Source organism: Lissotriton helveticus, chromosome 4_1 (genome assembly GCF_964261635.1).
Source record: "Lissotriton helveticus chromosome 4_1, aLisHel1.1, whole genome shotgun sequence".
Lineage (NCBI taxonomy): Eukaryota > Metazoa > Chordata > Amphibia > Caudata > Salamandridae > Lissotriton > Lissotriton helveticus.
Window position 1 is genome coordinate 1,901,862,309 of NC_136063.1, and position 26,261 is coordinate 1,901,888,569.

At 42.3% G+C, this 26,261-nt stretch overlaps 1 protein-coding gene across 2 annotated transcripts in view; it reads left to right on the forward strand.

Moving 5' to 3' along the window:
* DOCK11 (dedicator of cytokinesis 11) overlaps positions 1 to 26,261 on the forward strand; it is a 1,219,508-nt gene that overhangs the window by 1,130,992 nt on the left and 62,255 nt on the right. For both annotated transcript variants that reach the window (XM_078688544.1, XM_078688546.1), the window contains one exon: positions 5,770 to 5,908. In XM_078688544.1, the coding sequence (XP_078544670.1) occupies positions 5,770 to 5,908 (139 nt within the window). The remainder of the gene's footprint in view (positions 1 to 5,769; positions 5,909 to 26,261) is intronic.

Sequence of the window (26,261 nt, forward strand, 5' to 3'; positions counted from 1 at the left end):
GTTCAGCGGAAGTTAGATCAATGTATATAAAGCATCCTGTGTTCCACAGGCTATGTAGCTTAAGTTTTTGCTATGATGAAAATGGTAATAAAGAGATTTAAACCATTAATGTATTTGATGGCAAGAGCCTGTTGTATAACTAACCCCACCATGCACTCTTAAATCTGTCTGGCAATCTTGTATTCAAGAGGTTTTTAGCAAGGGGTAATGTCTGCATTTTATAAGTTACTGATCCGCCACCTATACTCCTAACACCATCTACTGAGTCTCCGTACTCAGTGGCAGGAATGACTGCAAGTCAATTACACTGAGGAGGACTGACTGGAGCTGCTAGAGAGTCTAGAAAGGGGGCTAGAGAGACAAGGAGGAAATTCTGTCTCTTCTAGACGCTCCAAAACTGGTATTGCACACCTGCCATAGAAGCTTGCCTTCCTGATATTTTTGTCCCTGATATTCCTGACATGATATTTTGTTCACATGTTATTTTTAACCTGCTATTTTTTCCAAGCACCCACAAGACGTTGGTGTTTGAGATGTTTAAGATGGCCTCTTATGAGAAACTTATTTGCACTCTAAATGATAAGGTAGAAATCTGTTTGCAAGTCTCGGTACCATTTCTAAATAGCGCCACCTAGCCAATTGGCCACCACGCAACCTTGTGCTTGTTAACTGCACACTTTCTCCCAGCCCGATAAGTACCCATGATACGTGGATAACCCCAACCCACTCTGATACAACCTACTTTATCCCACCAGTATCCCTGCGCAGATTCTCCTGCCGGTGACACATGCTTATGTGAGGCTCAAGACCTTGCCCTAGTAACACTCATCCTTCCCCTTCTCCTTCCCACCATGTACATAACATTCACAAAGTCATCAGTACTCCCTGTCCGACCCTGGATGGCTCCTGCTCACCACATACAGATAATCCATAGGATGCCTTGTCTTCAGCGACGGTCCGTGCAGGTAAGCACGGTGGGGCGAGGCGGGAGGGGTGGGGGAAGTTGACAGAAGACAGAATAGGGCAAATTAATTAAATAAATAAATCCTATTCTGTTGTCTGTCGACATACCCCTTCCTCACCGCACTTACCTGCACGGGCGGCTGCTGATTGTTTTTCATTCTGTGGTCTCCCAGCTCGGAGACGCCACAGAAGTTCTTTCCCCTACAAATCCTTTTTATTTCTATTCATACAGTTATTCTTACTTATATTATTACTTTTCTTCTTTTCTTCTGTCTCTTTTGTATTGCTGTATGATATGTTTAGCTTTCGAAAAGATCTGTTGATGTGACTTATTGCTGTATGGTGTTAATACATGCAGTTATAAATAAAGAAATAAAAGAAGAGGGTTTAGCAATGATTATCACAGTGCACATCTTCTATACCCATTCTTTGTTAAATGGGGTAGCCGCCCCTAAAAGGTAATCTGTGAAATTCTATATGAATAAATGCCTGTTTACATGCTTTCACATGATGTAATAACAATACACCTTTAAAACAAATTGGGTTTAAAATATGCTTTAAATAATAAAGACATGCACAGAGTCTTGCTTGTAACTTTTCATAATAAGCAAAACATACTAATGGCATCTGACATAAACATTCTCAATCAGACTTATAGATTTATCAATGGCTTGTCAACATAATCAATTTAGATCTGCTATATTGCACATATTTCTCCCACAACCTTAACCATCAACCCTCAGGCATACAGTCATAAAGATCTAAATATGCACAAAATCTACTTTTAATGGTCTAGTGGCTTTAGCATAGACTTTTCACAATGAGTAAGTCAGACTTCCAGTCTTTGGTATAACGTTCATAATACATGGTCCATGGCCTCTGTATATAACATTTCCAATGAACCAATCAATCTTATAGCATTTACCCTTGGCTTGTTGACACATCCAACTCAGGCCTGCTGTATTAAGTGAAGTTTACATAAAAGGCAATCATAAGGTGCATAGTCCTAAAATCAAAAATAAGTGCAATATAAAACTCCTTCAAAGATGGCCTAACATTGAGTATCGCAGTGCAAATCTTCTACCCCCATAGTTTTCAGCAGTGGTAACAAACACCAAAAGCCTTGCTTACAGCTGTAGTCTGTGAGATCACATGTAACAAAATAGCTGTTTAAAGGGTTTAACACAGTATAATACCAATCTACCTTTAAAGGCCTTTTGTCTTCAAGATATGCTCTTCGCAGTCAATAAGTTAGGCCTACTGCCTCTGTCAAAACTTTTCATAATAAGCATACTTGTTCCCAGTGAATCAATATAGTCAAAGGCAAGTTAGTGCCAAACTGCTTCCATGTAGTGATGGGGGCATTGCTGATCACAGCACGCCCAGGAAGGGAGTTTCTCATTGTGAGAAATTGGGTTGTTGCATGAGGAGGTTTTTAAGCCACAATCCCCGTCATGGTGAACCACCAAAGTCACTAAAGTAAACTGTACTTAACCCTCTGGTAGCTTGGCACAAAAGCAGTCTAGCTTAACTTAGAGGCAATGTGTAAAGTATTTATGCAGCACACAAACAATAATAAGGCGAAAATGGAACAGAGTAAATTCTAATAAATTATTTGACATCAAAACAACAAAAATCCACTTACTTGAATCAGAGCTATGCAATTTAAAAATGATCCAACATGCTTATCTGATCGTGCTGGACCAGGACAAAGTCACAGGTTCAGGCTAACCACAACGGAACATGGGCCGGATACAGAGACCAGGTTAGACCTGCTAAAAATGGTACCTTATGTACTTTATGTGGGGCATTGTGCCGCGCAGCAACAGTTCTGCATTGTGAGGTGAGGTCCTGCATCAAGATGCGTTGCACATTGTGTGTTCTAATGATCAATGTGGGTCCTCTGTCGCGTTGCCTCACCCTGTGTCAGTTCCGATGAGGAGCTGTGAGGGATATGATGATAAATCCTGTATTGGTTTGTGTTGTGTGGCATTTGTTCTGGTGGGGACCACATCTGGTCTGGCAGAGCATCTTTAATTTCTCTTCCAAGGGTCCAGGATTGGGCGGGCACCACTTGGGAGCTCAGGAGTAACTGCAGGCATAGTTCCAGAGATGGCTGGAGCCTTGTTTGTCCCTGAGACTCTAGTCAGGAAGAAAGCCAACTAGCCCTTGGAGTCCCTCTGAGGGTCCAATATTTATTCCTGGTGCCCACTTTGAAGTGGGAAAAACATCTGGAGTTTGCTCCCTACAGAGAAGTCTAGAATTTCCTGCCTCCCTGCCCTGGTCCCAGTTTGTCTGGGTACACAATAGGCTATTGTGAAGTCCTTTATGAGGGTGCAGGGATAGTGTCTTTGAAATGCAAGTTTGGTAGGTGACAGCTCCGCCCCCTCATTAAGCTAGGATGGTCCATCCTGCCAAAACCTGGGCCCTCCTTTTTAACACTGTCTGAGAGGAATACACAAAGGCCACCTACACCTAGACATGTGATCCAGGACCAGGCTCTGGGCGTCAAATCGTTAGGACAAAAATTGCCAACTATCTAAACGTGCCATTTTCAGGATTGTGACTTTAAATTATTTTGTGACCAAACTCGAGATTCCTACCTACTACCAATTAAAAGTTTTCACGGATTAAATGTAAAACTGTAACCCAATATTATCCTATGGCAAAGGTAGACCTTTCAAGGGTAGGCTTTTCAATAGTAAAACACAAATTGTAGAGTTTTTCTCTATCAGGACATGTAAAATGTGAAAGTGCATGTCCAACTTTTTAAATACAACTCACTCTGTCCTCTGGGCTGTTTAGGACCTACCCAAAGGGTGTCTTATATGTATTAAAAAGGATGATTTTGGCCTGGCAAAAGGTTTATTTTCGACCTCAAAATGACAGTTTAAAACAGCACACACAGGCTGCAATGGCAAGCCTCAGACATGCTAAAGTGGGTGGCTCAATCAGTGCTGCAGGCCCACTAGTAGCGTTTAATTTGCATGTACTGTGTACCTGCCGTACCACTTTACTTGTGACTTATAAGTACATTAAATATGCAATTGGGTTTAACCCAATTTTGCCATGCTTAAAATGAGAGAGCACAAGCACTTTAGCACTGGTTAGCAATGGTAAAGGGCACAGAGTCGTAAAAGTCAAACAAAACATGTTAAAAAAACAGGAGGGTGAACGCAAAAAGTTTAGGGATGACTGGAGCAAATCAAGGGCACCTTTAGTCAGTGTGCTGAGAATATTGTACTCTTGTGAGTGACATAGTGGATTGAAAGCTTTCAGAACAAGCATTGGCATGGCCAATAGGTCTCGGCTTGGGACCTTATGTATTTAGCTAGAACTTTTGGCTATGTTGTAGAGCATTGTGGCTGCTGTGCATCATGTTGAAAGGTTATAATAAAAAGTGTTAAGCATTTTTGTTACCTTTATACAAACAAAGACAACATTATATACAACTGAACAACCCGATTAAAAAAAGGTTTTAACATTAAAAATGTCTTCTAGGTTTTTTTTTTTACTTGCACTGCTGGCAAGTTCTTCCTGCCAGTTCTAATGCTTGTTTGTTATAGTTTTTTTGTTAGGGGGAGAGGGACATAAATAACGGGTGAGTGGAGGTTGGAAAACAGTAATTTATTTAGAACATGAGCAGCGGACGGACACTAGGAGAGAGTCAACAGATGCCAGATTTCGAGGGCAGACTGACGTGATGCTTAGGTGATGTTTAGGTGATGCTTAGGTGGTGCGCTGATTCAAAATGGTGGTGGTGAGTGGTGTTTGGTGCTCAGGTGGTGCCACTATATGGTGTGGAATTAAGGTACGTTGTGGATTGTGGAGTTAAAATATGTTGTTTGGTGCGTAATTATGTGGTGTGTATTGGAAATGTGCGGAGTTGAATTGCGTGGCCTGAAACTGTGGTGTTGAGTGAAATTATGCTTAGTGAAATTGTGTCATGGTGTGGAGTGCATTTATGTTGATTGGTAGTATGTGGTGTGTATTTATGTTGCATTGAGTAGAGTGCAATTATGTGGTGTGTTATTATGTGGCACTGAGTGGTATTATGTGGAGTGTATTTATGTTACATTGAGTAGAGTGTAATTATGTGACGTGTAATTATGTGGTACTCAGTGGTATTATGTGGAGTGTATTTATGTTGCATTGAGTAGAGTGTAATTATGGGGTGTGTAATTATGTGGCACTGAGTGGTATTATGTGGAGTGTATTTATGTTGCATTGAGTAGAGTGTAATTATGTGGTACTGAGTGGTATTATAATTGGAAACAGATGGCACTAATGCTTGCTCCCGAGCACCCTAGCCCAGGGAACAAAGAAGGCGGGACAATCACCCGCCTTGGACCAATTGCGTGCTGTCTTTTTAAGAAAGACGCATGCACAGGCCAATTGCGGATGTTCTCTGGTGTTTTGAACTCTGAACACACCCACAAGCATGTGTTCAGAGTTCAAAAGCCCTCACTAAATGCCTCGCAGAGCTGCGCATGTGCGCTGGCCCAGGCGAGACCTAAAAAGGACCTAACAAATGGTAAAGTACATATATATGAATAAGGCACTTTAAACTATAGCAAACTTCCATTGAGATAATTTGCATATTTGATGCTCATTCATAAAACTGGACTCAATTTTACTATTTGCGGATTGATGAGTCTAGTCGTATTCTTATATTTGAAGAGGAGTTTAATGCTTGTTTTTTATTTTGCAGTTAATTACTGCATTGTTTGTAAAATATGTATTTCCTGATTGCAACAAAATACAAAATCATGAAATAGAAGTGTAAAACATGTCTTCCATTCACAGAAAATGTATACAATCCTGTAGTATCGCACTGGAACTAAATGAACGGATCATCAAGGAGGATCAAGTGGAGTATCAAGAAGGACTTAAATCAAACTTTAGAGAAATGGTGAAAGAGCTTTCCGAGATTATCCATGAGCAGGCAAGTAAACGATGCACAGATTATAACAGCCCAGTGTAAAGATACAGTGTGAGCTGTTCTGTAAAGTCATACACAATTTATGTACATTATGTCGGGCCTTCAGAAGCAGGCACTAAAAGAACAGAATAGCTTCATCTGGAAATAGTCATATAGTAGTTATTTCCTTAATATTTCAGTATTGCTTTGTATCAATAAAGGTATCCTTAGTTCAGTTTTGATTTGAGTTGGTAGATAGAAAGGAAATGTATTACATTCTGCAGTCAACATATTTAAATACCACTATTTACATTCAGATATTGTGCTGTCTCCATCCACTATGCCAATATTGCTTTATAAAACAACAAGCACCTGGCAGCGCTGCTATATTTTTGGAATATTTGTGTTCTTTGGCACTGTTTTTAATAAAATGTTAGGTTCATAATCCCTTTGGTCTCTTTGCTGAATAGTTCCAAAATAACAAGGAAAAGAACATACTATTCAAGGAGAGGGCCCTATGGGATATGTTGTTTATTTAAGCACAGTCACTACAATCTGAAATTTTTGTGCATTGAATGCTGCAATGGTACATCAAACACCATAGTGATGAAAAGAAAGTCACATTATCACCAAAAATGTACTCCTTTTAAATGTGCATACATTTAACCATAATGTACGTTACTGTCCATTTAAATTACAGATGTTATGAATTATGTTTGAAGTAAAACAATGATGTTCAAAAATAACTTAAACGCAGATGTTTATTTGATAATAAATGTCAGTACCTATAATTATATATTTCCCAGATGTCTAATACTTAGTGTGTATCCAGTATTTTAGTGAAGGATCCATCCATAAGATTCACAAATTTATTCAAATGGATAAAGCATCAAAAGTCGAACATTGTTTCACCCTCATAATCATATGCACACCAACTTCATCAGCACTAGCACATTGCAACAAAGGGAACTGATTCTTGTATGACCACTTGGCTTGCTGAAACTTTTGCTGTAAAGGGATTTAAGAAAAAAACGTCAGAGCAAGTCCCTTTAAGATATGTTTTTTTTTTTTGTCCTCATCTCCCCTTGTCAAGTCTTTACGGAACTTATACAGCCTTATTCTCTAACTGGGGACGACTTGGCTTACCGCATTCACTTGGGTCACCTGACCTCTCCCCTTTTTAGGGGACATGGTGTAATCATTGGACCAACTGGTTGAGTCTTAGATTTCTTCCCCAACTCATTAGAGGATGCCAGATGTTAGATGGCTTATCCTCTGCTCTCTCATATTCCAGCCCGGCCATGACAAATGTTGCTTTAAGCCAGTCCTCTCTTTTCGGGGGGTGGGAGTCTTTCCATCTCCTGCAGATTTCTCTCCTTGCCAGTAGGATCATATAAAGTAAGAGACCTTTATCCTGCCACGAGGCAGTCTGACAAAACAAACCGTCGTCTCCAAATAGGACCAAGGATAGATTGACCTCCACCCTAGTCTTAAAGCCTCCCAGCAGTGTATACCCCACCTCTTCCCAAAAATGATCCAATTCTTTACAACCGTAAAAAATATGTATATCGTTTGCTAACGGGGTCTGACATCTCGGACATTTAGGTGGAGGTGTTGGAGCAAATTTTGCAATTTTGTAGGGCGTATAATAAAGTCTATTGGCGACAAAAAAAGGGTTCTTTTTCAAACAGGCGGGCTTTATAAACTTATATAGTGTCTTAAAAGATGATTCAAACAAGGCCGCTGCCTGCAATGCCATGGCTCCAGGTCGCCTCTGAGGGAGGGGTCCCAGGATATTCAACCTTTAATAGATAATTATACCACCAGATATTTCCTTTTTAACTGGTAAGATGGATTGACATAGCCTCTCAATTTCCCCATTACCTTTTATCTCATCCCGTTCTGCTGCATACCAGGATACTAACTGGAGATACTTAAATCTAGATAGTCCGGTCCCTACCTTTGCTCTTAAATATTCCTATGGATGTACCCCCTCACCATCCATCAATTCCGTCCAAGTAGTAATTCCTGCCCTCTTTATTAGTATTGCCAAGGTATCTCTCAGACAATCCGGAGTTCCGGGTGAATCCCAAACAGGGACCAGATCTGAATAGTAACCAACACCCCAACTAACCCTTACCCTGTACCACACCTCCAGGGCTGCTTTTATGACCTTCAGAAGAACCCGCTTGAAGAATCTCGGGGAACCAAACTTATACAAAAAGGCCTCACCTCCACCTCCCCCTTCAACTCTCACCATTTCTCCCAACAATCTGCCTCAGGTTGACTCATCTGGTTTAATGAGTAGCATCCGAATGCTCTTAAACTGGAATGCCACTGCATACAGGCTGATGTCGGGGAGAGCCAGCCCCCCTTTAAGCAGTCTTCGTATAAGCTTTTTCTAAGTCAAATAAAACTTCCTATCTTACTCTGCACCTTACTGATGTTTTTTTTTGGAAAGGTTAAAGGTATGGTTGAAAATAGATATGAAAGCTTGGGGAGAATAACCATTTTCACGAGGTTAACTTTCCCATAAATGGTTAATGGAAGATTCCTCCATCTACTAAACAGACAGTCTATTTCTCTGATTATTCTATTAAGATTTAACTGGGGGATTTTATCCAATTCCTTCACAATGTATATCCCCAGATTTCTGAACTCAGAGCTCACTGTGCCCATCCATTGATCTAAATTCCAACACATGACCTCTGTTTTTGTTCTATTAACCTCATAACCTGAGATAGACCTGAATTCTACCAACAACTCCTCAATCCGAGGAATCGCCACAGCTGGATCACTTGTGTATAATATCAGGTCATCTGCGTAGAGGGCCAATTTAGAGCTATAAGGCCCAGACCGGAATGGGTCAATTGATTCGTCTAGCCTTATGGCTTGTGCCAGCGGTTCGATATATAAATTGAACAGATTACGGGGAAATAGGGCACCCCTACCTGGTTCCCCGCTGTATATTAAAGCCAGGTGTTAATGAGCCATTAAGGAGGATCCGCGCAAAAGCACCTTTATAGCAGTTCAGTAAAGTCTGAATGAATACCGGGCCAATCCCCATTGCCTCCAAGACCGCCCATAATACACCCAGCAGACTCTGTCGAACGCCTTGGCCGCATCCAATGCGACTACGGCCAAGGGTTCCGATCTTTGTATAGCTAGATCCATATTTCCAATTAAAAGGTGGGTCTGATCTTCAATGTGCCTGCCGGCCACAAACCCCTTCTGGTCTGTATGTATCAACTTGGGTGCCAATGTAGCCAATCTCCCCGCTAGAATGCCCATAAAGATCTTATAATCAGCATTCAGCAGGGAGATTGGCCGATAGGAGTCCGCCCGGAAACGGTCTTTACCCGGCTTCAAAATCAAAACAATAATTGCCTCTTTCCATGAATTGGGCACTCTACCTGCAGGTGAATAAACAGAATTAAAAATTGTACCCAACACGGGGGACAACTCATCTATTAGGTGTTTGTAAACTTCGCTTGGAAGCGAGTCCGAACCTGTGGCTTTTTTGTTTTTTGATTTCTTTATCTGCTCTGCTATTTCTTCAACAGTAATAGGGGCATCTAAACTGTTCCTGCCCTCCTCAGATAGGATTGGCAATATTTTACTGCTCAGCCATATATGTACAGTTTCAGAGGATGGAGCGATATTTTCTTTATATAGGTCTGAAAATATCGAAAGGAGGCAGGTTTGCATATCCTCTACTTTACTTGATGTTTCCCCATTGCTATTTATAATTAGTTCTTTAATATCATTATTAGCGCGATCGACTCTGGCTTTCCAAGCCAATAATGCTCCTGCTTTCTCCCCGTACTCAAAGTTTTCCATATTTCTTGAATCCCATTGAGCTTTACATCTCGCATCCAGTTTCCCTCTATACTGTTGTCTTGCCTCGTCTAGTTCCTGTAAAATTTGCGAGAGTCGTTCTGAGTCTTCACTGTTTAAGCCTATTCTATTCAACTCTAGCTGACTAATTCTTCCCTCGATATCCTTCAATATCTTGGCCTCTGCCCTATTTTTAGCACGTATAATGCCATGTAATCTCCTACTTAGGCAGGCCTTATAGGCATCCCAAATATAGTCAAAGGTTGAGGACCCAATATTGTGTGGAAAAAATTCCGAAGAAAATGACTTGATGGAATCAATTACTTTCGTATTAAGAAGCATAGCTCTCTTTAACGTCCATCTAGACTATTGCTGCAAACCATTGCTCTGAAAGACAAACTGCAGAGGAGCATGATCTGAAAGGTGACTCGGCTTTACGACTATCTCCTTAATATCAGTAAGGGATTGTCTGTCTATAAAGACATAATCAATCCTAGAATAATGTCCAAATTTCTTACTGTAAAATGTAAAGCCCGGTTGGGCACCCTCCTTAGCTCTCCAAACATCCGCCAAACCTAAGTCGTGGATCATATTTAACAGCTTTCGACGTATCCTAGGTGCCCCTATATAGTGACTCAAATTAGACCTGTCGTTTACGGGATTCAATAGCACATTAAAATCTCCACCTAGGATATAAGGCAGTGACTCCAGCATCAATATTGATTGCAATTTGAGCAAATATGAAGAGTCATCAACGTTAGGGCCATAAAATGAAGCACAAGTTATATCTACGTTGTTTAATGCCATTTTAACCACTAACCATCTCCCGGATGCGTCAGTTTGGGTTTCCCTTATAGAGCAAGAAATGCCTTGTTTCACCAGTATTGCTACTCCTCTGTTATGTGATGTCTGATGGGACACAGTGAAATATTTAATCCAATGAACTTTGGAAAAAAATAGTCGGCTTTCAGTTATGCTCTAATGGGTCTCCTGCAGTAGACAAATCTGAGCGCTTGACAATTCCAAATATTTAAGAATTAGTCTCTGTTAGACCTGGCATCATTGGCATGAGTCTCTCCTCCATTTTTTCTGTTTGCCTCCTCTGTTTACGATGTTTTTGCTGGTAAATGCTTTGGGCACTGTGCCACTGCTGATCAGTGCCACAGTGCAAGTGCTCCCTATGTGAAATTGCTGTATTGATTGAATTCCATGTTTGGCTTATTTGGTTTACTGTCAGTCCCTAGTAGAGTGCACCAGGAGTGCCAGGGCTTGTAAATACAAATGCTGCTAGTGGGCCTGCAGCACGTGTTGTGCCACCCACAAGAGCGGCCTAGTAAAAGTATGTCTGAAGGTCTACCATTGCTAGACCACGTGCAGTCTGGTACTGTCACGCAGACTGCGCAAGTACACCTACTTGCCAGTCCCTAAACCTTCCCTTAACTTCATGTTAGTCACCCCTATGGTAGGCCCACGGGCAGGGTGCATTGTAAGCATAAGGTAGGACAAGCCTGACAAGGTTGGCATGTCCTAATAGTGAATTACAGCCATATTCGTTTTTCACTAGTGTAAGGTAACCTGCTCTCCATCAGTTAGAATGGGCTGCCAGGATTATTAATGCTATAATCCTAGTGGGCTCGGGGAGCCTGGTGCAATGTCGAGTTTGGTATCCCTGAACTCAGGGTTTAATAACGCATCCGTTTGTGTGGATGTTTTTTGGACTCTGTGTTTGAAAATAGCACTTTTAGAAAGTAGCTATTTTCTTGTCTAACTGTCTACCGGTCTCTGCTGGTTCTGGTGTGCGTGTGACAGGAGCTGGGTGGCTCCAGAGGTCTGAATGAGTCAGTGTGGGGTGAGTGGGGCATTTGCATTGAGAGTAGGGGAAGAGTAGCTCCTGATAGCCTGCCCTGCCTGATACAATGATGGCTCCGCCCCCCTGCCAGGTGACTGATGACTCTGTGCCTGCCTGGGACTTTCCTGGCCCACCTCCTGCCGGGCAACTGATGGCCCTGCCCCTGCCAGTGACAATGCTGGCTCCGCTCCTGCTGGGCGGCTGAAGACTCTGCCCTGCACAGTGAATAGGCCAGGTGCTTCGGCCTGGCAACACCCACAACAAACCCAAGATGGGGGGAAATTCCCCTGCATGGACAAAGGGATCAAAGCCAAAAAGGGGTATAAGCGAAGGACCCCTGAACCAAGAATTTAGATCACTTCTGACAAGGAAACCTGAACCAAGGACAAGAAGCCTGCTGATCTAAGGACTGCCTACCCCTTCTGCCAGAGTGCTGTTTGTTGGGGGAATCCTGCATTGCTTCTTTATTTTTGCCAAGGAACCAGGAGAGAGGAACTGTGTGTGTACTCTCAATCTTCGCTAAGAAAATCTCCAAGGGCTGGAAGAGTGCCAGTCTCCTGTTGAAGTCACAGGGCTAAAGGACTTCATCTGCTTAAAGTGCTGTTTGCTGGAACTTGTGACTCCAGCACCTCTGAAGAATCCAGCAATCTCGACGCCGACGGACGCCGCCGAATCCAGCTCGACATCGTGAGTAACGGCTCCAGTGTCCCGCACCTTCGACGCCGGCCGCCGGGCCCGATCGACGCCAGTAGCGACGCCAGTGAGTAGCGAGTTCGGCTCCAGCTCCAAGTGACCCTGTGTCGACGCCGCTGCTGATCGCATCGACATCGAGCCCTCTCGACGCCGTGAGCGCTGCTAACTCTTGCAACATCGACATCGACGACGCCGTATCCTGCTTCACCTCGTGAGCGCTGCTCCTGCCTGACTTCGGTCGACGCCGCTGCAGATCGCCCCGACTCCGAGGCCCGATCAACGCCGAAGACGCGACGCCGGACATCTCGACGCCGCTGATCATCGAGTGCTTCACTTTTCCAAGGTACTGTGTTGTGGGGGTCTGTGCGACTCCGGGCTCGACGTAGCGCTCCTGGCGGTCGACGCCGAACCTTTGGATTAACTTCGCCTCGACGTCGTGTGACTCCCGTGTGGGTTACATTGTTGCCAAGAACTGTGTTTTAGAGAAGAAGAGTTGCTTTTGATACTAAAGACTTTGTGCTAAGAAGAAACTACGCTTGAACTATTATTTTTCCTTCCAAGAGTATTTATTAAGATTGTGGTATATTTTTGTCGTTATTTGGTCTTGTGCTAAGCCTTATATAAAAGTCCTTATTTTTATAATACTACTGTGTTGTGTCCATTTGTATTGTATTCACTTTATTACTGTATGTGGTCATCAATGCTTAACGCACTGCCTCTGAGATAAGCCTGTCTGCTTTGCCAAGCTACCAAGGGGGTGAGCAGGGGTTATCTAAGGGTGTGATCCCCTTGCCCTGACTAGAAAAGGTGTGTCCCTATTTGTCAGAAGTGTATACCTCTGCCAACTAGAGACAGCCGCTTCTAACATTGGTGGGGCAGCGGTGAGGATTTGAACTTTGCATTTATGACCCATATGCAGTGATTAGTGTACGCTACATAGTGAAAGCAGACCATAGCGCATTCACAATCTACTTGGTTTGATATTCTATTTTTGTTCTCCGCTTTCCTGAAGCTTGATTTTTGAAACTGCCAGTTTTGACCATGAGTAATGCTGGAGGCACTACACCTGTTGTTGAGGAGGAATTTGATAGGAGTAAGATGAACGACTATCCGTTAAAGAAGCTGAAATCCTTTTGCAAGTAGTTGCAAATTCCTACCACAGGCATTTCAAGGAGGCCAGATTATCTCAAAGCATTGCAGGCCTGGTTAGAGGCCAGAGATCCCTCTGATCCGGTGGTGGTACCGACAGGGGAAGGGGAGGAGGAGGTGCCAGTGAATGGGCCCACATCCCCTCCTGGCAGCAGTGTTTCCTCCAAGGGTCTTTCTCCTGAAGAAAGAGAAGAAAGGGAGAAAGAGCGAGCTTACAACATGGAAATGGCAAAACTTAAGATAAATGGGCAGTTGAAAATAGAGAATGCAAGAGGCAGGAGAGAAGCTGATATGGAGATCAAAAGGTTAGAGTTTGAAAGAGGGAAGTTAGCTTTTGAGCGTGATACCAGGATGAGGGAGTTGGAGCTCAAAGCTAAAGAGTTAGAATTGAATCCCTCTGGTGGCAGCATCCCATCTGTGCCTGCAGAAAGTAGGTTCTATTTTCCCAAAGATGTGATCAAAGATTTTCAGAAGAATGAGGATATTGGTCAATGGTTTAAAGCATATGAGTTAGCATTGTTGGCCCACCGGGTCCCTGAGAAGGATTGGGGAGCGGGGTTGTGGGGTCGCTTTGTGAATGAGGGAAGAGATACCCTGTTAGACATGCCTGTTGAGGATAGGATGTCTTATACTCATATGAAAGATGCTTTAATGTTAAGGTATGGCCTAACCCCAGAAAAGTACAGACAGACCTTTAGAGAATGTAAGAAGTTGCCTGGTACCACGTGGGTGGAATATGTGTCATATTTTTGCAGAGCCTTGGATGGTTGGGTAAAGGGCAGCAAAGTGGAAAGTTATGATGCTCTTTATGATTTGTTTGCTTGGGAGCACTTGTCTAATAACTGTTTTCCAGAGCTGCGCCAGCACCTTATTGATAGCAAGATATCTAACCCTAGAAAACTTGCTGAAGAGGCGGACCGCTGGGTCAGTACCAGGGTCCACAAGGGTCCAGTGGGAGACTCAGCCAAAGGTGGGCAGGGTCCCCAGCAGAAGAGTGGGGGGGACAAGGGTAAACAGAGGGAGTTCCAGAAAGGGCCCCAAAGTAATCCCCAAGGGAACCAAGGGAAGGGTTCCCAGCCTCCCACAGAGAAGAAATCAGAGGCCCCGACAGGTAAACCTGTTCGTATGGGCCCAATGACCTGCTTCGCTTGTAAGCAGGTGGGACACCGGTTTTATGATCCCCAGTGTCCCTAGAAGAACTCTAGTGCACCACCACGTGCCGCCCCCCGTCAGTTGGCGAGTGTAGCCCTGGGAGGGGAGGAGATGGTGTAGTGTAGCTCCTATTTTCCCAATAGGCTCTGCGCATTGGAATAGTACCTACAGCAGTAAAGGCCTAGGCCAGACGTTAACTAGGTCTACTACTGTCGAAACTAGACTTAATTTTTGGGTTTGCCAGCTAAGCTCAGAGTTCGCTAGAAACTTTCTCGAATGTTCAAGGAAGGATTAACTCCCCTGATTAGACAAGAAGGGATTTAGTTTCTGACAACCATAGAACATGACAACTTTGCTCTCCCCTAATCAAGAGTCAATCTCAAGAGTCGTGTGAGCACAAGGCAATTATTTTACTCAGTCAGTACGTGCATTCTTAGTCTCATCAGAATGTAGAGAAAAGGAAGAGACGGGCGTGTTCAATAAAAGATGTTATTTATTGATCAGTCTCTTTTCTCGTACAAGAGAAATGGATCGATATTATTGCAATACTTATAGTTAAGTAAAGTGCATACATTAGAAGCAATAGTATAAAATAATACTGTAAAAACATTGATATGGTTTCTAAGCCATATGATGTTTAAAATGATTAAAATATATTTACATACACATATACATTTGACTAAACGTACTCAACTGGTGTTTCTAAATACGCCTACCCCGTGTACCTGACCTAAGTCTAATGCGTGGGCGGGAATAGAAAGTTACAGTTTAAGTTAAGTTTGTTTTTGCCAAGTGAATAACTAAAGAATTCTCTAGGAGGGGTTATTCAGTTCTGTACCTGGAATTTAGGATGAATGAGGAATGGTATCTCTTTCTCTGCTCTCGATATTCCAGGCTGCCTGCGAGGGCTGCCCAGAAGCGCCGGTGCTGGGTCTCTCGGCTTGAGATAGCAGCGCGTCTCTCAGCGCGTCAGGAAGGCGGGGCTGCTGCCTGCTGGGTCTGCTTCTGCTCTCGGCTTCGGCAAGTATGGCTGCTCCGTCTTGTCACCACGCGTGTGTCTGCATAGGGCAAGGTCGGCAATATTTATACCTTAAAGGTGCCGAGATTGACGTAAGGATGGACATAGGTACGTCAATAAAGATGTCATACGACTTGCTCGTTAGCACATTCTTTTGCAAAAGTTCTCTGTGAAATCAAAACAATGGCCGCACGGATTTTCCAGGTTGTCATAGGTTTGATTTGTTATGAGAACGTCGTATGCCTTATCAGGGGCTGGAGGAATGTCGCTTGTCTAATTAGATCTCAAGCGTTATGACCTAATCAGATAACACGTTCCTGTGCCGTAGTGTGACTGCGTCAGATAACGGTATCTGCATCATGGGGGATTTCTTGCCTCATGGGCTGACTGTTAGTTAACTAGCTAGGTAGTTTAACCAGAATAGGGTCAGGAATAGGGGGATCGATTCAGAACCTATAGAAATACACGACACCCACTCCACGCTAACTATGGTCATATCTACTAATCTATGCATAGTATAACATAGTACAACATACTATAGAGTATAGTGTATACCTTACCACCCCAAAATACATAAATGCATTTCGAAATTTTCAAATATACTGAAAAATTGCAGTCATATATATTGTATGCACTTAAGCTATGAATTAAATGCAAAAGTAAACACGCATTGTAATGCATTATTGCTTTTTGGTATATGAGAAATACACATGAAATGGCTCTTAATATAGCTATACAGAAAGGAAGGTCGAGACCATTTCATCACATAATAAAATATTTGTGAACATACCAGCGGGCAGCTAAAGTCTATATAAAGTATCTAAAATAGAAATCTTAGTTCTCTAGGAATAGTTTCTTACTTTAAGCAGAAGATCAGTGTCCCGGGGAAAAAATATATAGAAAAATATTTTAAGGGCTTGCTGAAAAAAGTTGCTGTCCGTGAACTGGATTGTAATTGTTCATGTGACTTTATTTTTAAAGGTTGAAGGCCGAATTCAGGGAACGCCGTGTGCGAGTTTACTCAAAAGTCTCTATTTCTGTTCCGGAGAGAACATCATATCATTCAGGCTTTCGAAAAAACTGTCAACAGCTTCATGGGAAAGTTCCACTAAGTCGGAAATAGGGGTAACCATGCATTCGTGCGCATGATTGTCTCCATTGACATTCTGATTTGCATTGCTGACAGAAGGTCGTACCTGTTCGATGCTGCTTTCATCTTGAACTTCACTACTCTTCAATCGTAGTGGTGAAGATTCCAGGAATGCCGTCATCAGAATTGGCAGCCTTTGAGGGCAGCACAGTGCGTGAACCTTGGTAGGAACCAACAGTGTATCTGCATCCACCGGCGCATCCGATTGTAGCGTCAGACAGGTGTCTAACACGCATTCTTCTCCGCATAGCAGACACCTTAGTACAGGTAAAACACACCTTTGCCACATTGGTCGAAATGATAGAAACCAAGTCATGTTTAGGTCTCTAAGCCGGGAGAGTCCCAGGATTTTTGATATCCGGTCCCGGTATCCAATGGCTAGGATCGTATCTTCCATTGTCGCGAGAGTTTGATCTGTGACATGGGTTGCCATAACGAAAAATAAGGACTAGGAATAGGATTCCTGCAATTAGTCCCAGGATCAGGGGAAGTCCGCCAAAAATCGAATGGACGAAATCTGGAAAAATACCCAGTATGGCTTTGAATGGTGTTAATGCCATCGAAAATACTGTCTTAAATACCTTTGAGACCCCAATGGTATCAGAAATATTTAAGATTTCGCTCAGGATTTCCGCGAAATGTACGGGGGAATTAGTTGATAATAATGTATGTATCTCTGCAGTCGTCCTTGCGACTTGTAGATCATACGTTTCTTTTGATGACGTGAGCCTTGTAGGCGTCTGAAGAAGCACTGTTTTCATTCTGCTTAAAGTGTCTATTCGAATAGAAGTAATTTTCAAACCGGGCCATGCCCTTGCCTCCCTGTCTGGTAAGGAGCTGGGGAACAAAGAACGTCCACAGCACTTGACCTTCGCCGTCGTGGTGACGAGATAAGGAGTCCCGGGCATAAGACTACAACATCTGCGGTCTACAATAAGAATGTAACTCCCATTATAGAGTCTTTGAAAGAATGGTTCTATTTCAGTTGCAGGTGCGCCTTGCTGGTGACATGAAAGGTTGTATGAATTCCCTTCACAGGCTCCGTGCAAACTAATACCGTTACACAGAAGCGTGCCGCTTAGTGACATAGCACAATTGTTGCCACTAAGAAACACTTTCTGTCCTTTGTTACTGACACATGCATGTGAATAGGGCAGGTTCCAAGTTGTTTTAAGGTACCCCTTTCCCAATTTCTCGTACATGCCAGCCTGTATATATTTTTGGCAGTATTGAAACCTGAAGGTTGAGATTGGAATATTTATGATTCCGTGGATTATCCATTCACTGACAGGTCGTTCTGACATTGTCATTGGTAATCTTTCTAGTTTTTCAATGCTCAAGATTGTATAATCAGCACCCTTCTGCGCCATACCGATTTGTCTATCAGTAAGGTTAAAGATTTGGAATAGTGACGTTGTGTTGATTAAACGCCAAGGCACATAGCCTGAACGCAGATTTTGTAACGTCCAGCCAAGCTGTACAATAGAGCGCAATTGCGACTGACCATGTTGTAATAACAGTAAGTCTTGCGATAATATGTCGATTGCTGAAGACACAATGCTGTCCAATGAAAATATTCTGGAGGACAGAGTCATTAACCCATTGTCCACTACAGAAAGTGATTTTTCCAAATTAATACGATCAATTTCACGTATTTTCTCTGCTGTTTCAATTTGAGTAACCTTCCAGGCCTCATTGTATGCTGCATATACAGAGGCTGCTATGAAACGCTTTTGACGCTGTTTGCGTGGTCCCAGTATGAAATCACGCAAGTCAGCACCATCAGTAAGTAAAGTTAGGTGTTGCTTAATTTCAGGCAGTGTGGAAGTTTGTAGCCATTGAAGGCATAATTTGCCCACACTGTAGGTTGTTATTATCCCTGGGTGATGTCTTTGAGGATATCTAGGGCCTGGCCTGGTCATTTTGAAACCCTGTGTTTTATTCAGGAATCTATCTTGACAGTTATTTGTATCTGTGGGCCAGATCAACCATTGTTTCCAATCAGGATGTTTTCTGTTTTGGTTAAGTATATGGCTTATGTCTATTTCTTCATCTGTATCAGAGTTATTGCTAAACATTGTTGGCTTTGGAATAGACAGGTTATTTAAATCTTTGATTTTGGCTAAGCCAAGACAGGTGGTTTGTTGAACAGTGTCATTTAAAAATATCATTTGTTCTGGGATCATGCAGGCTCTAAACAAAGCTTCTATACCCTGTACTTGCCATTCTTTTGTACCCCAAACACTTTTCAAATCAACATTTTTGTCCCAATAATCAAATCCAAAAGTATTCATTTTTTCAAAGAATGAATCTGAATATATCAATTTCGTGTTGGTTATCATGGTTTTCATCCCTGTCTTGTTTGACAATTTGTAATAAAATGTTTCAGCATTAGTTATGTTAAAACCTGAAAAATATGAATATTTGTCATAAACGGTTCTAGAGCTCCCTTTTGGAGGTGTAGCACAATCTTCCCATTGATTATAATTTAAAACATTTCTAGGTTGTGCAGATTTATGCAAGAAATGGTTACCATAATGGTTATAGCAATACATACTATCATAATTTGTAGAACCTTGCAAATAATCATGTTTTGTAAATTTAGCAGACATTACTAAGTCAGACATCATATTGTTTATACTTTCAAAGTCCCAATCATCAGCAAATGAGTTTGGTTTTGCAAAGTCACTCAAGGAGATCTTGATTTGGTGTGGATATTTCAGGATCTCGACCGGACCATAAATTTCATAGTCAGTGTTGTCCCAGGCTACCCCACCAGGTATTGGAATTGCTGTGAAGTTGGCTGAAGAAAGTTCTGAAGAAAGTTCTCGTTTCTCGACGTGTGAAGATGTGTGTGGTTTGAGGACCAAGTTGATGTTCTGACTTGCTGTGTCCATTTTAGCATATTTTCCCTCAATGAAGCGTCCCAAGGTAAATACCATGATGAGCCAAAGTATGAGGATAAATGCACCAAAACCCACCCAAAATTCAATCCATGGAGTAACCAGATATGTTTCTTTCAGTTGTTTCAAAAGTTCCTTAGCTTTGTCTTTAAAGGATTTTGATGATGGCTGTGTCTTTTGTTCGCTGAAACCTTCAGAGGAATCATCGAAGTTGATGAAGTAACCAGATGCAGTTCTGTCAATTGTTCCAATTGGTTCAGAATTTTTGTTTCTTGCATTTTCACTTGGAACTTCATTGTAGATTGGTGTGTCTCTGCTAAATGTCTTTATTTGGGTTTTCAGAGGTCTGAGTTCTATTGCATTGTTGCATAGTCCTTGTTGTTCTTCTTTAGGCGTTTCGAATGTGATGAGCCTCTTTGTTAGGACCTCTGTACTGGTAGCAAACCTTGGTGTTCTGCTACTTATTGGGAGTCCACTTGGCCTACCGTTTGTTATCGGCCACATGTTGTGGTTTTACCAGGTCGATGGATACAACTCGGTTCTCCTTTTTTCCAGCAAGTGGCGGTAGTACAACTGATCTTGTCCCGTTGACAGACAAGACAGGAACTGCTTTTCTGTAAGAAGGCCCAAATTCCTTCTTTACCGCGATCTTCTCCCTGACTAGATCCCCGACTTTTGGAATCCAGACAGGTCTTGCTGGGACAGGTGGTGATTCTTCAGTGGTTGTTGGCTGTTGTTTCAACTGTATGTTGCTCAGGTCTTTTCTTGTTTTGTTTAAGTCCTGCAAAATAGCCAAACGGTCTTTGACATCAAAGGTTTTTTCTATTACCACTGAAGTCTGACTATCAAGGTCAGAGATCAACATCCTAGTTCCGAATAATAATTCGTACGGACTGAATCCCTTCAGAGAATTTCTTGGCAAGTTATTTAGACTACGTTGGACACTTATTAGATGTTTGACCCACCCAGCTCCCGAACCTAATACCTTTGCCGTTATAGATTGCTTTATGTCACGGTTTTTTCTTTCAACAATTCCGTTCCCCTCAGGGTGAAATGGACAAGAGTACCGCAATTGCACGCCCATGCTGACCATGGCCTCCTTATAAGCCCGAGAGCTAAAAGCAGGACCATTGTCCGAATGCAGAATGCCAATTGCGTATGTGCCGATAAAGACTCGCAAATCTTTTATAACAGTTCTGGCGTCAGCCGTTCGCTGGGGCCACATCCATATGAATCTCGTGCATGAGTCCACTGCGACCAAGATATATTTATAGTTACCATCCCTTTGTAAGGGACCGCAGTGGTCTAGATAAACACAGGCTAATGGTTTATCCGAGATTAGAAGGGGCGTCTGTGCTGGACGTCTCACAGTTGATACTTTCATTTTTTGACATATTTCACATGCTAGAACATAGTTCCTTGTTTGTCTTCTCATTTGTGGCCACCAGTATCTCTGTTTTAATAATGATACAGTGGCTGAGACGCCAGCATGGGTAGAAGCAAGCCCTTCGTGTGCCGCTATTATCAGTCCTAACCTATGTTCCATGTTTGGAATTGCCCTATCCCCCACTCCAGGGATTCGAGCAAAAGGAACATTGTTTGTATCAGTTATGTATGAGTATTTTACTGGAAAGCCTTTAGGGAGTGGTTCTATCGAATCCTTTTCTGAAGCGCTGACAGCTTGTAATATTTCGCTGTCTATTTTTGTTTTTGACCGGGTGACGGCAGCTACGGAAGCCGTTTGCACAGCTGCCTTCGCGGCCTCATCAGCCAATGAATTCCCTGCAACGTGAACGCCATCACGTTGATGACTCAGTGTATGTATCACGTGAGTCTTTGGTAGTTCTTTTTGTAAAAGAGCTACTTGTTCCCAGAGCATTTTATGCTTGATTGTGCCACCTTTCGCATCCTTGAAACCATTCTGAAGCCAGATCTGCAAGTATTCATTATAAGATTGAACGCAATAATACGAATCGCACACTATGAGCGTGGGGAATTCTCTATCGGTATTTTCAAGCGCCATCTTGAATGCTAGTAATTCAGCTCGCTGAGCTGTACAATCTCCTAGGGATTGTGTTTTAGTGAGGGTTGGTTTAAATTTCCCTTCGTGCCAACGACCTTTAACAATCGCGCACGCAGCACTGTAAGCTTGTTTACCCCCTACTGCGGGTTGTGCTGATCCGTCTGTATATATTATACAGCCGTAGTCATCTAGAGGCAGAATTTCGGTTGGCGGAGGACATTCAAATTCATATTGGAGAAATTCTTGTGTTTTTAAATAAGGATCAAATTCGTACATCACGTCTGTTGCAGCAAGAGAGTTAGCCCATTGTATCCATCTTGGATGGAGTGCTTTAGCATTTGGAATGCTTGCCTTTGTTACCGCCTCTAAGGCTGGTATTGGTGTAACGATTATTATTCGTTTACCTTGTGCCAGGGCTCGTTCTTTTGCTATAGCTGTCTGTGTTGCTGTAAGAATTTTTTCCGTTGGGCTAAATTTCATTTCAGCCTTAGTGTACAAGTGTGATTTGAATGCAATTGGTACCTTTTCTCCCTCATTAGAGGTCAGGTATGTGAATCCGCATCTCCCTGGGATGACTCGGATCACAAGGTTGCGTGTATTATCACGGGTTTCTAATTTTGTCTTAATTAGCATGTCTGTTTGTAAGGATCTCAAAATTTCTGTGTGTGTTTGAGTCCAACTGGATCTTTTAAAGTCTGGTTTAATTAGATCGTAAAGGGGTTTCACCCTTTCTGCGTAATTTGCAATGTATGTTCTTCCGAAATTTAGGAAGCCTAAAATTGACTGTAGGTTTTTTAGTGTTTTAGGAGCTTGGATAACGGCACATTTCTCTAGGAAATTGTCTGCCAGGCTTTTACCTTCACTTGATAGCTCATATCCTAAGAATAGGACCGTCAGATGGGCAATTCTGGACTTTTTGAAGTTGAATTTGTAACCCTCTGCAGCGAAACCAAGTATTATGGTGTTCACTCTTTTCAAGTGAGTCTCCAAGTCATCATCTGTTAAGTAAATGTCATCGACATAAGATAGTGCTTCATCATCATATAGTTGTAGTAATTCTGTTACTCTCGCTGAGAATACCCCCGGGCTGTTCTTGTACCCCTGGGCTAACCGACAGAATTGTTTTTGAGTGCCATTTACTGAGAAAGCTGTTAAATATCTGCTCTCTGGTGCTATGTTTTGACAAAAGAATCCATTGGAGATGTCCAAGGTTGTTTTGTATTTTTTGCGCACTATGTTATTCATTAGTGCAGCACTGTGTGAGTTTTGCACTGCAAAAGTTTTGCAACATGTGTTAAGGTGTCGGTAATCCAAAACTAGGCGATATGAATTGTCTGGTTTGGAGACCGGAAACAAGGGATTGTTCATTTGTGAGGTGCAAGTTTCAATCACCCCCTGGTATTCTAGCTGATCTAGTATTTCATTTACTTGTTTTTTAGCTTCTTGCTTAATTGGGTACTGCCTTTGTGCAGTTGGTTGTGATTTTAACTGGATTTTGTGAGGAGGAGAATCCTCATCCCATCCTACATGATTTTTATATAAAGCAGGTGCTAAGGCCACTGCCCACTTTCTAGCAAGTGTATATTTTTTATGAATCGGCATTTGATTCGAGAAGGCAGGCATAATTACTTCTTCGCCATGAGGGCACTCCCTGACAAACTCTGGTGGCCAGTCTTTTTCAGCTAGAAGGATGTCATAACCCTTGGAGAGGTTATCCCAAAATAGTCCCCTTATTTTCCTAGTCTTATCTCCCTCTATACGTAATGTTATCTCGTATATTTTGTGGGGCTTGCTAACTCTGGTATCTGCAGTTTCCACTTGAAGGTATTCATTCGTGTCCACTGTCTCCAGATGATTCATAAGGACTTTGCGAGCTATGCTCACCTCTGCTGCGCTGTCTAGCATTGTCTGAGCCCACTCTCCGTTTTTCAGTTGTGTCCTCAGTATTCTCGGCATTGTTAACTACCTTGATACTGGCTACCTTCTTTTTTGGAAATTGTAATTTCTTTTTCAGTTGAGCAGGTTCCTTGTCTTTGGACTTGGCGTGCTCTTCTGATCGTCCTCTTCTTTCCGATTTCTGCGAGGAATTCTGAAAAGATTGAGAGGGACGTGTATCAATGTCTTGATATCTATCAGGTTTTTTAATATTATCCCTATTTCTAAGGTTATATCTATTCCCAGAGGGGTCACTCTGGGGTGACCTTTGTCTCGGGTTTGGAGATTTCTCTCTTCGCCTAGGAGACCTTCCTCTGGACTGGAATTTCTTTTCTTTAGGATTGGATTGTTTGTTCCCATCCCAGTTCTTTTTTGGTGAATTATTATTATTATTAAAAAACATTTTTTCTGGACTTGTAGTCAGTTGCGGTTTTACTGGTATTCCACCTAGACTATCTCTGCCTAGTACTTCATAGGATTTTTCTATGATTCTGGCAATTTCAGCTGGTTGGTCTGCTATATCTGTCTCTTTTAACCTCTGGCGGATCGCCACGTTTGCTGCTTCACCTTTTATGTTGGCTAATAATATAGCCGAGACCTGCTTGAAGTCTTTCAGTAATTTCATACCAAGAGTTAAAGCAGGTTCTGGACCGTATTCATCTTGAATTTGTTTTAGCACATCTGGTATCACCGAAATGGATGGAACACCGTGCGTTTTTGTATAGATGGAAGCAAAGACTGTACCCCAAGTGTCACAGTCCTCAATGTGTGGTGCGATTCCCATTGGGAGACATATAGTCAGAATCCTGTGTTTTTCTAATGGGGTGGTGTCAGGAAACACCGCCTCTATTTGGGTAATTTTCTGTGCCAACCAGAATGGTATTTGTTCCCGTTTAGCTGGAACTTTACCTAGGCAGGATTGGATGTTCTGTGGTGTAATTTTATTTGTGTTCCCCTGGTGAGGGGTCAGCTGTGGTAGTTTAATCGCTGGCTGAATTGTTGAAGTCCGCATTACATACTGAACTAATTGTCTGTGAATTTTTAGTAGTTGTTTTAGCTGTATTAACAGCTCTGCTGCAGGCATTCTTTCGATGTCTGGATGTGGTGTGTATCCGGCTAGGACCGGCCACGTTGCTCCTGGTCTTCCTAAAGGACCGAGCCTTGTAATGTGATTGTTATGTTTTAGGGCGCCATCAAATAAGAGCAAATGCTCTTGGAATTTGAGTGGTACTTCCACCTCCTCGAAAGGAGTGTACGTTTCAGGAGGTTCCTCTACTTTGTAATAGTGGAAGTACTTTGTTACAGCATTTGCTGCTGGAAAATGTATCCATGTATAGTATACCTCTGTCTGCCGATATTCGTGTGCCTCAATTACGAATATGACTGTGCCACCTCTAGGTGTCAGTCCATTTTCTATAAGTTTTAAGGTAATAGATCTCCTTTTGGCGACCTGGATGAGTATTATATCCGGGTCTGCTGTTTGCATGGTAGCATCAGCATCTGCTATTTCAGTAGCTAATCTAATTGCCTCTCTTTCATCATCACTCTCTGCCATTTTACAGACAGGATGGTATTATGTTTGTTTGCAGATCAGGTTTCTTATGGAAACAGAGATTAGATGCACAATATTTTGGAACTGTTTTATCCTTCAACGTTGACTAGACAAAGAACCATACATAGGAGTTCCCTCCTACGAGGTTTTGGAGGATATAATAACCTTTCACCCACTCCAGACGTCTTTGGAGTATTTGGGAAAAGGGGTCTGAGTGAGAAAGCACGACTGAGTTACTCTAAATGTCTTACGTTAGTTTTATCGCCCTTTCCAAACGCGTTGGGCGCCATGTAGTGTAGCTCCTATTTTCCCAATAGGCTCTGCGCATTGGAATAGTACCTACAGCAGTAAAGGCCTAGGCCAGACGTTAACTAGGTCTACTACTGTCGAAACTAGACTTAATTTTTGGGTTTGCCAGCTAAGCTCAGAGTTCGCTAGAAACTTTCTCGAATGTTCAAGGAAGGATTAACTCCCCTGATTAGACAAGAAGGGATTTAGTTTCTGACAACCATAGAACATGACAACTTTGCTCTCCCCTAATCAAGAGTCAATCTCAAGAGTCGTGTGAGCACAAGGCAATTATTTTACTCAGTCAGTACGTGCATTCTTAGTCTCATCAGAATGTAGAGAAAAGGAAGAGACGGGCGTGTTCAATAAAAGATGTTATTTATTGATCAGTCTCTTTTCTCGTACAAGAGAAATGGATCGATATTATTGCAATACTTATAGTTAAGTAAAGTGCATACATTAGAAGCAATAGTATAAAATAATACTGTAAAAACATTGATATGGTTTCTAAGCCATATGATGTTTAAAATGATTAAAATATATTTACATACACATATACATTTGACTAAACGTACTCAACTGGTGTTTCTAAATACGCCTACCCCGTGTACCTGACCTAAGTCTAATGCGTGGGCGGGAATAGAAAGTTACAGTTTAAGTTAAGTTTGTTTTTGCCAAGTGAATAACTAAAGAATTCTCTAGGAGGGGTTATTCAGTTCTGTACCTGGAATTTAGGATGAATGAGGAATGGTATCTCTTTCTCTGCTCTCGATATTCCAGGCTGCCTGCGAGGGCTGCCCAGAAGCGCCGGTGCTGGGTCTCTCGGCT